Source organism: Panthera uncia (assembly GCF_023721935.1).
Source record: "Panthera uncia isolate 11264 chromosome C1 unlocalized genomic scaffold, Puncia_PCG_1.0 HiC_scaffold_3, whole genome shotgun sequence".
NCBI lineage: Eukaryota > Metazoa > Chordata > Mammalia > Carnivora > Felidae > Panthera > Panthera uncia.
In genome coordinates, this window is record NW_026057584.1 from 3,049,335 (window position 1) to 3,062,906 (window position 13,572).

General features: G+C 46.1%; 1 protein-coding gene across 7 annotated transcripts in view; it reads right to left on the reverse strand.

Annotated features, from left to right (window-relative positions):
• TRAF3IP1 (TRAF3 interacting protein 1) overlaps positions 1 to 13,572 on the reverse strand; it is a 60,447-nt gene that overhangs the window by 24,151 nt on the left and 22,724 nt on the right. For 6 of the 7 annotated variants that reach the window (XM_049614560.1, XM_049614559.1, XM_049614562.1 and 3 more), the window contains one exon: positions 9,609 to 9,685. In XM_049614560.1, the coding sequence (XP_049470517.1) occupies positions 9,609 to 9,685 (77 nt within the window). Of the gene's footprint in view, positions 1 to 9,002; positions 9,396 to 9,608; positions 9,686 to 13,572 lie in introns of those variants that run through there. The other variant, XM_049614564.1, reaches the window with a different exon arrangement.

Below are 13,572 nucleotides of genomic sequence, written 5' to 3' on the forward strand. Positions count from 1 at the left end.
GGACAACGCGACATGCTCTGCCAGGACCTTCAACACGGTGATCAGATCTCGGGAGGATCTGAAAGTTCCCAAAAGTGCCCCTCACAACTTAAAATGTTTGACCTGCTTCTAAATCTGCTTCTCTTCAAAAGTTGCTTTTAACGCTGTGTAAAATGATTAACTCCATTTGGCTTATTTGTTACAATTACAACATAATTTTGTATCATCTTTCAATGCAAATGAACTCTATTTGTAGTAGCTTTCACAAGCTACCTGGAAACCTAGTGAGTACCAAAAATATGCATATTTGGAAATTACTCCTGAGTTTCAAAACCTAATGAAGAAAACATTTAGAATGCATCGTGTTTGTAACAGGAAGCACACCTATAAGAGTGAACTTCAGACCATGCGTTAACATGCGGTGTATTTTATTCATAATTTACAGAAAACCAAATGTCTGAAATAAACACATTTCTGTTTTATCTTAATTTTTTTCTTGTAAGGGATTTAAGAATATTCTGTGAAATCAGAAATGTTTAATGTTCATTCTTATTTTTGGGAGAGAGAGAGAGAGCGTGAGGGCCTGAGTGGGGGAGGGACAGAGAGGGAGACACAGGATCAGAAGCAGGCTCCAGGCTCTGAGCTGTCAGCGCAGAGCCCGAACTCGTTAGCCCTGAGATCATGACCTGAGCCGAAGTCAGACACTTAACCGACTGAGCCCCCCAGGCGCCCCAAGAATTTTCTGTGAAGTTTAAGGCTTATGTAGAGCAAAACCCTGACATAATGCAAGCTCTTCACTAAGTGGCTGTCAGTCCTGGCCTCGGTGAGAAGGCTTTCCAAGAGGCTCTGCTAGTTATTTAAGGGGTCCCGGCTGGTGGGGAGGGGTCTTTGGCCAGAAAGAAAGGTTTGGAGAATTCAATCAGAAAACCTTGATAATGCTCCAATATGAAAAATTATACGTGCATCACTGCTACAAGTAGGAAATCAAAGTATGTATCGTGATGTCAAGCATTTCAGTTCTTTACCCTAAAAATTGCCTTGAAACCCATCTCCCAGAGAAAAGGGATAAAGCCATGTCACTGGTTGGCCATGTCGGCCCCTTCTGAGCCCATGTCGCCCGGGTTAACGGGTCATTTATCCGCCAAGCCTGTCCCTCGGGCAGCAGAGGGCTTCACGGGAAGCTGCTTCTCAAGTCAGAAGCAAACAGGCAGGAACAACACAGATGGGAACTCAGAAAATAAAACAAATGCATTTCTCACTTAAAACAATGAGCACAAATGTGTACGTTTTAGAAAGGACAAAAATAAGAACAAGGAAAAAAGTCACCAAGAAATAAATTTGTCTAAAGTGAAGCCAAGAAACATGGAATTTCGGGATGAAAATAACTCTGGAAACAACTGCTCCACCTACAGCCGAGAGCTCCACGCACGACAGGGCCTGTGTCCCAACACGCGCGGGGCTTCCTGGAAATCTGAGACCCGCCTGCTGTGGCCAAGGAGCCCGTGTGCCTCCCTGAGGTAAGACCCTGTGTCCAGGAGCCAGATGACAGATGGGACATAGGCCTGGAGCACAAGGCCTGGGGCCGGGTGCTGGGGCGCCCCGACCCTGTGGGTGCCGGGCGCCAGGGTGACACTGAAGGTGGTCACGTGTGGGGACGAGACCCAAGAGGGGAGAGCTGCCGTGGCTCTCCTCACCGCTGTCACTCGAGGAACCCCCCCTCGCCCCCCGGGGCAAGCAGAGACCCCAGGGCCCCCGCCCAGCAACATGGCTCCCAGACAAGAATGAAGCCAGACCACGCCAACGGCTCGCCCAGGCTGAGCCCGATCGCGGGTAAGCCTCTCCTCTCCAAGGGTCTTTTTCCCTTTAACACCTTCGTGAGGTCTCACTGGGTACTTCCGAAAGTCTTCACGGCTCTGCAAACCGGAGAGAACACTCCAGCAGGGCCGGGGCCTCACCAGTCTCCCCCGCGGCAGGCCCACACTCGCTGGGCGGCCGTAGCTTCTAGAACTGCTCCCCGACTGCTCTCCGCACAAGCGCACTGGGGTCCGCTGAGCTTCGCCCACCTTTTACAGTCACTGTGACTGACCTCGATCTGCATTCTAATCCTTACTAACTGATTTTCTTCCCGAGGCTAGAACTCGATCCCTCATTAACGTGCTGCAGGGACCATGTGTCAACACTGGCACCTGCACTGAGCCCCCAACTCCACAGACTCAGGCTGTGAAAGCCAAACTCGAGACTTGTTTACACAAAGCAGATAGGATATCGATGGACACGAGGCCACAATGACTGGTCAGGCCAAAACTGACTAAATCTAGAAAAGTGACAAATATAATGATACGGATTTCAAGTTGACGTTTTGAGTAAAAATAAAATCTTTATTTGTGTTACCATTCCCTGAGTGAACGTACGAAACAGAAGACGATGGGTATTTGAGTTGGAAATGTTTTTAAGACTACAGCTAGTCACAGTTTTGCAATCCAATTTTAAGTCACACATATGTATTTTCAGGAAAAGGACTCTGATACTTTATCCACGTTATGACCTTTGTTTATACAAAGAAGGCCTATTTACTCGTAATGATCTTCACAAAGTTCACATACATGTGATATTTTGATGGTTTCCAAACCATTTTCACAGTCTAGGATATATCCACGGCATGTATCTGTAAATATTTTTAAGTGATATTGTTGATAATTTGCTGGTGACAATCTAGTTTTACATCCAAAATCTAAAATCCGCAGCCTGCATACTGGAAGAAACTGCACTTCTTGGGAACATGAAGCGATGGCCTTATTTCCTGAAATAAACAAAAACTCACCCTTTCTGACTAAAGTCAGGGTCAGTGGTTCCCTGTTTGGCCACCGAAGTCTCATCAGTGAAGAACATCGTAGTATGTGTCCCTTGTTTCCTTCATAGCAATTTAAATGGAAACAGTATTTCTATTTTCCCAATAATACTGGGACCACAAACGTCCAAACTAAACATACTTTTTATCAGGTGCAGAATTTCAGTTAAGGGGGGATTCTGAAGAGCATTTTTCAGACAGGGTTCAAGTATTTGTGATGAAACTGCACCACCTAGTGGCCAAAATGAGACATAACTTAAAGATGTATTCAGATCGCCAAGCTAAGGGAATAAAATAGAAATCCCCGACGTTCATGTAAGAATTTAGCTAACAAATTGTTCACTATATACGACTTACTGTAACTAAAATACAACATGTGCGTGATAAGGTCATTTCATCTGTCAAGAGTCATTTCAAGGGGTGCCTGGGTGGCTCAGTAGGTTGAGCGTCCAACTTTGGCTCGGGTCATGATCTCACGATTCCCCACCCAGTTCATGGGTTCAAGCCCCACATCGGGCTCTGTGCAGTCGGTGTGGAGCCTGATTGGGATTCTTGGTCTCCCTCTCTCTCTGTCCCTCCCCCGCTCTCTCTCTCTCTCTCTCTCTCAAAAATAAACATTAAAAAAAAGGTCATGTCAAGAGTCAAGATACACATTCCCAAAGAAATGCTTCTTTCAGATGACCGTCCATAATCTCTATAGACAGCTGATAGCTACATTAGTCCCTCGTTACAACTTTCACCGAGAAGGGCAGTAAAATACATACATTCACGTCAAATTAAACACACACACCAACTTCACATGTGAAAAGATGTACAACCTCCAGAAGATGCAGTTTACGTGGCCAAGAAAGAAGGTGAAGAGAGTAGGGGAGGGTGGCTCAGTCAGTTAAGTGTCCAACTTTGGCTCAGGTCATGATTTCACGGGTCGTGAATTTGAGGCCCGCATCGGGCTCTCTGCTGATAGCTCGGAGCCTGGAGCCTGGAGCCTGCTTTGGATTCTGTGTCTCCCTCTCTCTCTCTCTGCCCCTCCCCCACTCACTCTTGGTCTCTCTCTCTCTCAAAAACAAACATTAAAAAATTTTTTTTAAAAAGGTGAAGAGAGTAAAATCACAAAAACTTTAAATAAACTAAAAAAGAATCCACTAAGAGAAATACTCTATTTCAAAATAAAGAATTTGAATCAGGGGCGCCTGGGTGGCTCAGTCAGTTAAGTGTCTGACTCTTGATTTCAGCTCAGGTCATGGTCTCACGGATCATGAGTTCAAGCACCACACTGGGCTCTGGGCTGGTGGCAGGGAGCCTGCTTGGGATTCTCATTCTCTCTCTCTCTTTCTCTCTCTCTCTCTCTCTCTCCCCACCCCAACTCACACCATCACTCTCAAAATAAATAAATTTAAAAAAATAATCTGAATGAAAAGAAAAAGGATCTAAAATTTACATTTGATTAGAACGGACACGATGTGGAGAAACCCGAAAGAGAATGTAGGAGGAGACAGAAGCAGGCCCGAGAAACCCCGAGCAGCACTTCCCGGTGAGGGAACCATCTCTGAATTGCCCCCTATCACTCTCAAGCATCTTATTTATGATGTTCAAAAAGCAAGTATTTTTAAAGCATAAGAAACACTAATAAAACTGCTCTTCTGGCTGGTTTTCAAAAACTCCTTCATAGATGTGAAGGAAAAAAAATGCTGGCATGGGCTTCGTATCTTACTCTTAGCAGAGTTTATATTTCCTCTTGAAAAGAGAGCAAGTTGGTCAGGACAATGAAGAAAATGCCCAAAGCGGCCTGATTCACATATTTATTCTATAATGTGTTATTCAAGTCCATTAGTGCAATAAGAAATAGCTTTTCTTCCAACACAACTTCAAAGACCGGCTGGAGAGACAGCTGGGCTACAGGCATGCTGAAAACACACGCTGCCTCCAAAGAAAATACAAAGTACCGAGACTAAAGGCAACTACGATTTATGTGAAAAGCAGAGGAAACCTCTACCGTTTGAGTTTTAAGTGAGAGACAGAGAAGGCAAGCAATTACTATTACGACGGGTATGTATAAACCAATAACGGCAACAGGCAGACGCGGCCGACGCAGCTCGAAGAGATTCTCACAGCCGCCTCTCAGCAAACCAGGCGCGTCGGAGTCTGGATCCGAAGTACGGAAGGTACACACACCTTGCGAGCTTTCCGGAACACCTGTGAAAACTGCCCTCAGACTAGGCCTCAGAGAAAGCTCGACTCCAAATAATCGATCTTATATAGACCATATTCTTTGAACGTGAGATTGTATTAGAAATCGCCAGTAAAAAGACTTTTTAAAAACCCTTACGTTTCAAAGCTATGGAACAGACTCCTTAATAACCCACATGATAAAAAGAAATAAAGTATTTCATCTTAAAGTTCAAGGAACTGTTAATATTCATATTAAAAATTCAAAGATAAAGCATGCTTAAAGAGAAATGTACGGCCTTACATATATTTGTTTAAAATGACAAGAACTCAGGGGGCGCCAGGGTGGCTCAGTTGGTTAAGTGCCCGACTTTGGCTCAGGTTATGATCTCGCGATTCACGAGCTCAAGCCCCACACTGGGCGACACACTGACAGAACGAAGCCTGCTTGGGATTCTCTCGCCCTCTCTCTCTGCCCCAACCCTGCTCTTGCACTCTTGTTCTCTCTCTCTCTCTCTCTCTCTCTCAAAATAAATAAATAAACTTAAAATAGATAGATTAATTAATTAATTTTTAAAAATGCCAAAGACTCGGGCACCCGGGTGGCTCAGTCGGTGGAGCGTCCAACTCTCGATTTCAGCTCAGGTCATGATCCCAGGGTCGTGGGGTTGAGCCCCGAGGCAGGCTCTGCACTGAGCGTGGAGCCTGCTTACAATTCGGTCTCCCTCTCCCTCTGCCCCTCTCCCTGACTCATGCTCTCTCTCCCTCTCAAAAAAAATAAATAAATAAAATAAAATAAAATAAAATGATAAAGGCTAAAAATAAAAGAGCTAAGTATTTTACACAAGGACTAAAAACATAAATAACCAAGGAAATTAAAAGGAAAAATAAAGAATAGAAATCAATGAAATGAAAACAAAAGTTGTCTATCTACAAAACCAAAAGTTGATCCTTTGCTAGAGGGTGTCTATTTCAACTGTTTCTTTAAAGTCTCAAGGTAAAAAGACACAAAATTTTGGGAAGAAAAGGAAAACTGTAACTATAGGCGTATTTTTAAAATCATAAAGGCACAGCTGAAACATGTTTATGTCACGACTTTGGAAAACGTGGACGCAACAGTTGCCTGGAGAAAGGCTGGAGAAGGCACAGCCAGGGGACGCCGATTTCCACTCTCGCCTCTACAGCAAAGCTTCTTTGCCCCATGTGCAGCCCGCATGTGGGAGATGCTGGTTCCAGAAACCCTCGGGCCCTAGCCAGGCAGCCAGCCTCCTCCACTCACCCATGTGCCTTGCAAATATCATCTTCTGAGCACTCCAGGCAGTGAGGAATTTTGGCAAATTCTCGTCTATGTGAAAACCTAGATTTTTAACTGAGCACGCTGACTCCTGGAATAAAGATTTCACTTCATGGCCCCTTAGTGACAAAGACCTGGCCACTATCGCGGAAGTGGAAGCGGTAGGCACAGCTTCCAAGAAAGAGTCTGGAAGGAAAGGGGCATGCTCTTCTCCTTCTCCCCTTCCTGCTGGCTGGCAGGCAGTCCTGGCTGGACCTGGGACAGCTACCTTGGCCCATGAGGTGCCCTGAGGCACGGGGGTCACACGGGCGCCACCTCCAGACTCTGACTCAGGAGCTAAAGCACTTTCCACGTCATTTAAGCCACTAATGTTTTCGATCTCTCCTTCACTCATAGGTGAACCTAATCCTAACTGATTCAAATATGAATTACTCAAAGAGACTCAAAAAGGAAATAGGAAAACAGAATATACTCACTCGAGAAATTGACTTGGCAAAACAAAAAGAAAGGATTCGTTCAAGAGAACAGAAAAGCTAGCAACATTAAGACTTCAATACGAAGAAAAGAGCAAGAGGGGGAACCAGCAGTGAAGAGAGAATAATCCTCAGCCATTAAGGAAATGCAAATTAAAACACAAAAAATTAGAAAGACTGACCGTTCCGAGTGCTGACGACGACGTGGGGAAGCTGGAATTCTCCTCTGCTGTGGTGGAAATGTAAATGGTACAACCACTTTGGAAAACAGCCCGGCGGGTTCCCGGAAAAGATAAATATACGTTTACCACGTGAGCCAGCAATCTTACTCTTAGGTGTTCACCCAAAGGAACGAAAGGGTTTGTCCCCACAAGGGCTAGTAAGGGAATGTAACCGGCCGAAACTGGAAACAACCCGACTGGCTCGTCAACTGACAAATGGATACACGGCTCGGCAACTGACAAATGGATACACCCACTACAGAGGACGATAAATCCATACAACTGCAGTGGGTGTATCTTACAACGTGCTCACGACTCAGCAAGCAAAAGGACACATGCTGAAAAATGGATACATCTCAAAGTAACACGATGACTGAAAGAAGCCAGACGGAAAAGGAGCACACGCCATGTGACTCCACCATCTGCGATTCTGGGAAACAAACAAGAGCGACCAGGAGCAGAGGAGCAGCTGGCGGGTCCTGGCGGGAGCGGGGCGTGGGGAGAGGTGATCGAAGGGATTCCGAAGGGCACAGGCCACTGTGGAGGGCGACGCACACGTTCACCGTCCTGACTGTGGATGGCACGGACGTGTGGAAACAGAGTCTCACTCCACTGGGAGAGTAAATCAGTGCAGCCACTCGGGGAGTAATTTGGCGGTATGGGGTGAAATCAAAGCTCTGTGCATGCTCAGGAGCTCTGGGTCTGGGCACAGACGCTAAAGCAAGGTCGCAAACCCCCCAGCCCCAGACTGGAACAAGCTAGATCCACAGGTATCCAAACGGGGGAGGTCTCAGAAGCACACTGCGGCCTGAAGAAAGTGACCAGCAAACATACCAGCACTGGGGGGAAGCACCGAAAACCCCCGAAGCAGTAGGAACTGCTTATAAAGTAAGGCTCACACCAGCTCCTCCCTGTGACTGCCCTGGGGACAATGGGCCTGGGGCGAAGGCAGAAAAGACATCAACTTTTCCGGTGTGTTTTAATTTCTTTTATTTAAAAAACTCTAAGAGGTTTTTAGAAGACCAGTCAGTGAAATGTAAACCTGATATTTACCAACACACTAAAGAAAAGACAGCAGCATGCGTTTCCCCTGCCTGTAATACACAGACCTTGAAACACTTACTAAACCGTACTTTTTTGGGGTGCCTGGGTGGCTCAGTGGGTTGAGCGACCGACTTCAGCTCAGGTCATGATCTTGCAGTTCTTCAGTTCAAGCCCCGCGTCAGATTCTGTGCTGACAGCTCGGAGCCTGCAGCCTGCTTCCGATCTTGTGTCTCCCTCTCTCTCTGCCCTTCCCCCACCTGCGCTCTTTCAAAAATAAATGTTAAAAATAATGAGAAAAAAAATAAACTGTACTTTTTTATTTTTCTGAGAGACAGCGCGCGAGCGAGCACTCCTGCGCACACAGCAGAAGGGGCAGGGCAGAGAAAGAGTCCGAAGCAGGCTTCACGCCCAGCGCGGAGCCCAACAGGGGCTCGATCCCACAACCGTGAGATCAGGACCTGAGCCGAAATCAAGAGTTGCATACTCTACCGCCTGAGTCACCCAGGCACCCCCATACTAACTGTCCTTTTCTTAAAGCAGCAAATTGTTCACCAAACAAGGACGTTTTTTTCCTTGTATCTTTAAAGTCAAAATACCTACTCTGAAGTGGACTCTTCCGAGGAAGTCTGAAGCACAGACCTAGCGTGCTGTGCATAAAAAGCAAGGCTATAAAATTTAAACCAAGCGAAGCCTCAAAGGTTACCTCCAGGAACAGCCTGGAGGGACACATTCAAGTGCCAGGAACACGGCCAGGGACACCAGGCCAGCTCCGCAGGCCTGAACGGGAGCAGGACACATTAAAATTCCACAGCAACAGACAACAGGCCGCAGAGGAGCCAGCGCAGCGGGGGCTGTCCAGCGAGGCCGCAGCAGCATTACCCCCCCGCCCCTCCCCCTCCCCGTGACACTACAGGGGCCCTTCGAATGTCACTCTCACCAGTCTTCTCACTGGCGGCTTCGGGCCACATCTTCATGACAAACTAGGACGTTTTAGGCAGAATTATCCACATGTGCATGTGTGTGTGTAAAACTTATTGGAATTATTGGCTGCCAGCAAAACTATCCAAAAAACATCTTTCTGTTAAAAAACCAGTAAGTGAAGATACACTCTTATTTTTTAAAGTGGCTGTAACAGAAACCTGGCCGTGACGTTGGAGGCACCTGGCCTGCAAGCAGGCACCCCAGGGTCACACGCCCAGGGGTGGCGGCTGGCGGGAAGCCCGTGGGTCCCGACAAAAGGACGTCCCACACCGGTAAGCAAGACCGCTGGAGGCCACATACTAAGAGCAGGTAGACTGAAAAGCCAGACCGGAAGCTGCCCAGGCTCTTCTCCTGCCATCGGCCAGGGCCAGGCGGCCAGCCTCCCGACCCTGCAAGCAGGGAGACGGGATGCACCAGGCAGGAAGGGGACGGCCACGGGGTCAGAGCAGAACAGGCCTCTGGCCTTGACTCCCGAGCCCCCGGGCGAGGCCGTGGCCCCACCCGGGACACACTGGAGGAGCCCTGAGTTTTCTATCCTCCCGGCCGAGGAGGTGGGGGGAACCTTCCAAGTGTGTGCAGCCTTTGCAGAAAGCCCTCCTTACCTTCTCTCCAGGTCTGGGCGGCTGCTGAAGCTTCTCATAGTCTTTCTTGGTCTCCAGAATCTTCTTCACAAGCCCTCCTGTTGAGAATCAGCGGTTTTATGTTATTGTCCGCCCTGAGGAGCCCTTCCATTCTAAATGGGGAGGGGGTGGGGAGGACACTAATTTCTTGTTCTTCCTCTTTCTATACTGAAAACAGCTTCAAATAATCTTTATTTGGTGCAAGAGAGTCTGCAATACACTGATAAGTAGCTGGTGGTGGAAATTAAGGATAAAGTTTCAGTGTTTCACTACTAGGTATCCAAAGGATACAAAAATGCAGATTCGCAGGGGAACATGCACCCAATGTTTACAGCAGCAGTATCGACAAGAGCCAAAGTATGGAAAGAGCCCAAACGTCCATCAATGGATGAATGGATAAAGAAGATGTGGTTCATATATATAATGGAGTATTACTTGGCAATCAAAAAGAATGAAATCTTGCTACTTGCAACGACGTGGATGGAACTGGAGGATATTATGCTAAGTGAAACTAGTCAGAGAAAGACAAACATCATATGACTCCACTCACATGAGGAGGACTTTAAGACACAGAACAGATGAACATAAGGGAAGGGAAGCAAAAACAAGATAAAAACAGGGAGAGGGACAAAACCTAAGAGACTCTTAAATATGGAAAACAAACAGAGGGTTACTGGAGGGGTTGTGGGAGGGGGGATGGGTAAAGGGGTGAGGGGCACCGAGGAGGGCACTTCTTGGGATGAGCACTGGGTGTTGTATGTAAGGGATGAGTCACTAAATTCTATTCCTGAAATCATTATTACACGGTATATTAAATAACTTGGATTTAAATTTTAAAAAATTTCAGCGTTTCAAAGAAATGAGCTCCTCAAAGGTGAAAAAAACAACTTTGTAAATGGAAAAGGATGAAGAGGAAGAGTAAATTAAACAGGTAAGTGTTGCAAACACGTGTGACAATTCTGAGCTGGTTCTAAGCACAAGATACTCCTTTTATATTAAGTCAAGAGTCTTCAGCTTCCTTAGAAAAAAAGAATTACCCATGGGGTAAATACCATAAAAAAAAAAAAAACACCATTCTCTTTAAAACACCATCTCACCCAAATGTACATCAACATGAAACTGGCTGAGTAAACCCCAAGCACCTGGTCGGTGAGGGAGGCCGGGGCTGGGGCAGGGGGTGAAGCCACTTCCCCGCACCGCTGCAGAGCAAATGCCAGCACACGCTGCCCAGTGACAAGAGCCAGATGGAGAAGCATAGATCCCGGTGAACAGACAGACACACACACACACACACACACACACACGTATTCACGTATACTTTTTAAAGGAAAGTATAAGCCGTATTTCTCACTGTTTCCTACAGGGGGAGGGAGAGGACAGGGCAGAAGCCCCGAATCTCTGAATCTATCTTGCTTGGTACATTTGACCTTGGAAACAAGTGACTACTTTACATACATAAAACAAAATCAAATCCAATTTTTCAATGCCTAAAAACTGAAGCCAAAATGAAACTAAGAAACTTAACATCAAAGTGGCAAGCGTAGCCTAACAAAGAACTGTTCCGTTAACTGGTTGTCCACCCCCGATGGGACGCACCCTGAGAACAGACAGACCTACCAAGAAAACTCCTAGTGTTTTCAGTCATCTGTTGCGGCTCATTACCGGTGGTGGCATTCTCCAAGTGCTGTGCGTGCCATAGGGGACAGCAATCGGACGGCTGATGGCGCTAGGAGCCAGGATGCGGGGCATGAGACAGATATGCATGTATAAAATCAAAGATTTAGGAAAAACTCTAGAAGAGTAAAGCTGCGTTAGAAATGCCAATGTGAACTTGGATACATTTTTCTCGTCTTAAAAAAGGTAAGAAAACCCCTAGACACAATGGCCAATCCAGAGGCAACATGCAGCCAGGCTCCGTGGAGAGATGGAAGGTTCCAGATATGGGGCGGGAAACACGCAGAGCGAGCCTGAAACATCTTCCCCATATCAGAAGATGAGGAAGCTGCAAAGTCTCCCGGGATGTGTCAAAAGGTCCCAGACAGCCACTCGAACAGGCTCCACTGAGTCAACACTGGACAGTCGGAATACTGATGAGAAAGACTGACTTGGCTTGAAATGAAGCACATTACGTGTATTAAAAGGAAACCCGTGATTTCATACAGGTATCAACACCAACCCTCAACAGTCAGCTTGGATGGCGACAGGAAACAAACTCAGGAAAACCCATCAACAAAGGGAGAGCATGAATCATGCCGCCCACCTTTCCCATAGAGACTGAGCCCTGGGGCCACGGCTGGGGAGGCAAAGCTGTGCACGATGGCGTCCTCCGGCTAACCTTGAGGAAGGGCAGGTCCGTCCTGCCACCAGGCTAACATCACAAGCAGAGAGAGACGCAGACGTCAGGAAGAAGCACCACCACCTACTAAGTATTCTGACACCTGATTGGGTCTCTAGAACCAAGTTACAAGCACAGAAGAGCATGTGAAAAACCACAGGCATATCACAGGCAACACCCAACTGTGGGAAACTCTTACGGACAACCAACCAGCTTCTTCAACAAATACATTATGAGGGAAAAGGGGAGGGAGGTTAAGAGAGACCTAAGAGTTAACATCAATCAGCTGCAACGCAGGGACCTTATTTGGATTCTGACTCAAAGTAGAAAAAATATACAAAACAACTAGGAAAACAGTATTTGATGACATTAAGAAATTGTTTTGTTACCACAGTAGAATTATAGTTATATATATATTTTTAAAGAGCCCTTCTCTTTTAGAGGGACACGTGACATGTTAACAGAAGAAATGATCTTCTCCAGGACTTGAAAACAATCTGGGGGAGACAGGAAACCATCAAAATCCTAGAGGAGAACAAAGACAGCAACCCCTTTGACCTCGGCCACAGCAACTTCTTACTAGACACATGGCCGGAGGCAAAAGAAACAAAAGCAAGCATGAACCACTGGGGCTTCATCAAGACAAAAAGCTTCTGCACACCAAAGGGAACAACCAACAAAACTAAAAGCAGCCAAAGGAATAGGAGAGGATCTTTGCAAACAACATATTGGATAAAAGGTTAGTATTCAAAATCTATAAGAACTTATCAAACTCAACACCCAAAAAACAAATAACCCAGTGAAGAAATGGGCAGAAGACATGAATAGATACTTTTCCCAAGAAGACATCCAGATGGCCAACAGACACATGAAAAGATGCTCAATGTCCCTCATCATCAGGGAAACACAAATCAAAGCCACACTGAGATACCACCTCACACCTATCAGAGTGGCTAAAATTAACAACATAAGAAACAACAGGTGTTGGCAGGGATGCGTAGAGAGGGGAAATCTTTTGCACTGTTGGTGGGAATGCAAACTGGTGTAGCCACTCTGGAAAACAATATGGAGGTTCCTCAAAAAGTTAAAAATAGAACTACCCTATGACCCAGCAATTGGGTAATTTGGATAAATATGAATAGGTATTCACCCAAAGGATAGAAACATACAGAATTGATGGGGCACATGCACCCCAATATTTATAGCAGCACTATCAACAATAGCCAAACTATGGAGAGAACCCAAATGTCCATCGACTAACGAATGGATAAAGAAGATGTGGTATACACACACACACACACACACACACACACACACACACACACACACTGGAATACTACTCAGCCATCAAAAAGAAGGTAATCTTGCCATTTGCAACAACATGGATGGAACTAGAGTATATTATGCTAAGTGAAATAAATCAGAGAAAAACAAATATATGATTTCACTCATACATGGAATTTAAGAAACAAAACAAACATGGGAGGGGGGAAAAAAGGGAAACAAACCATGACTCTTAACGAAAGAGAACAAACTGAGGGTGATGGAGGGAGGCGGGTGGGGGATGGTTCAGAGGGGTGATGGGCATTGAGGAGGGCGCTTGTCAGGATT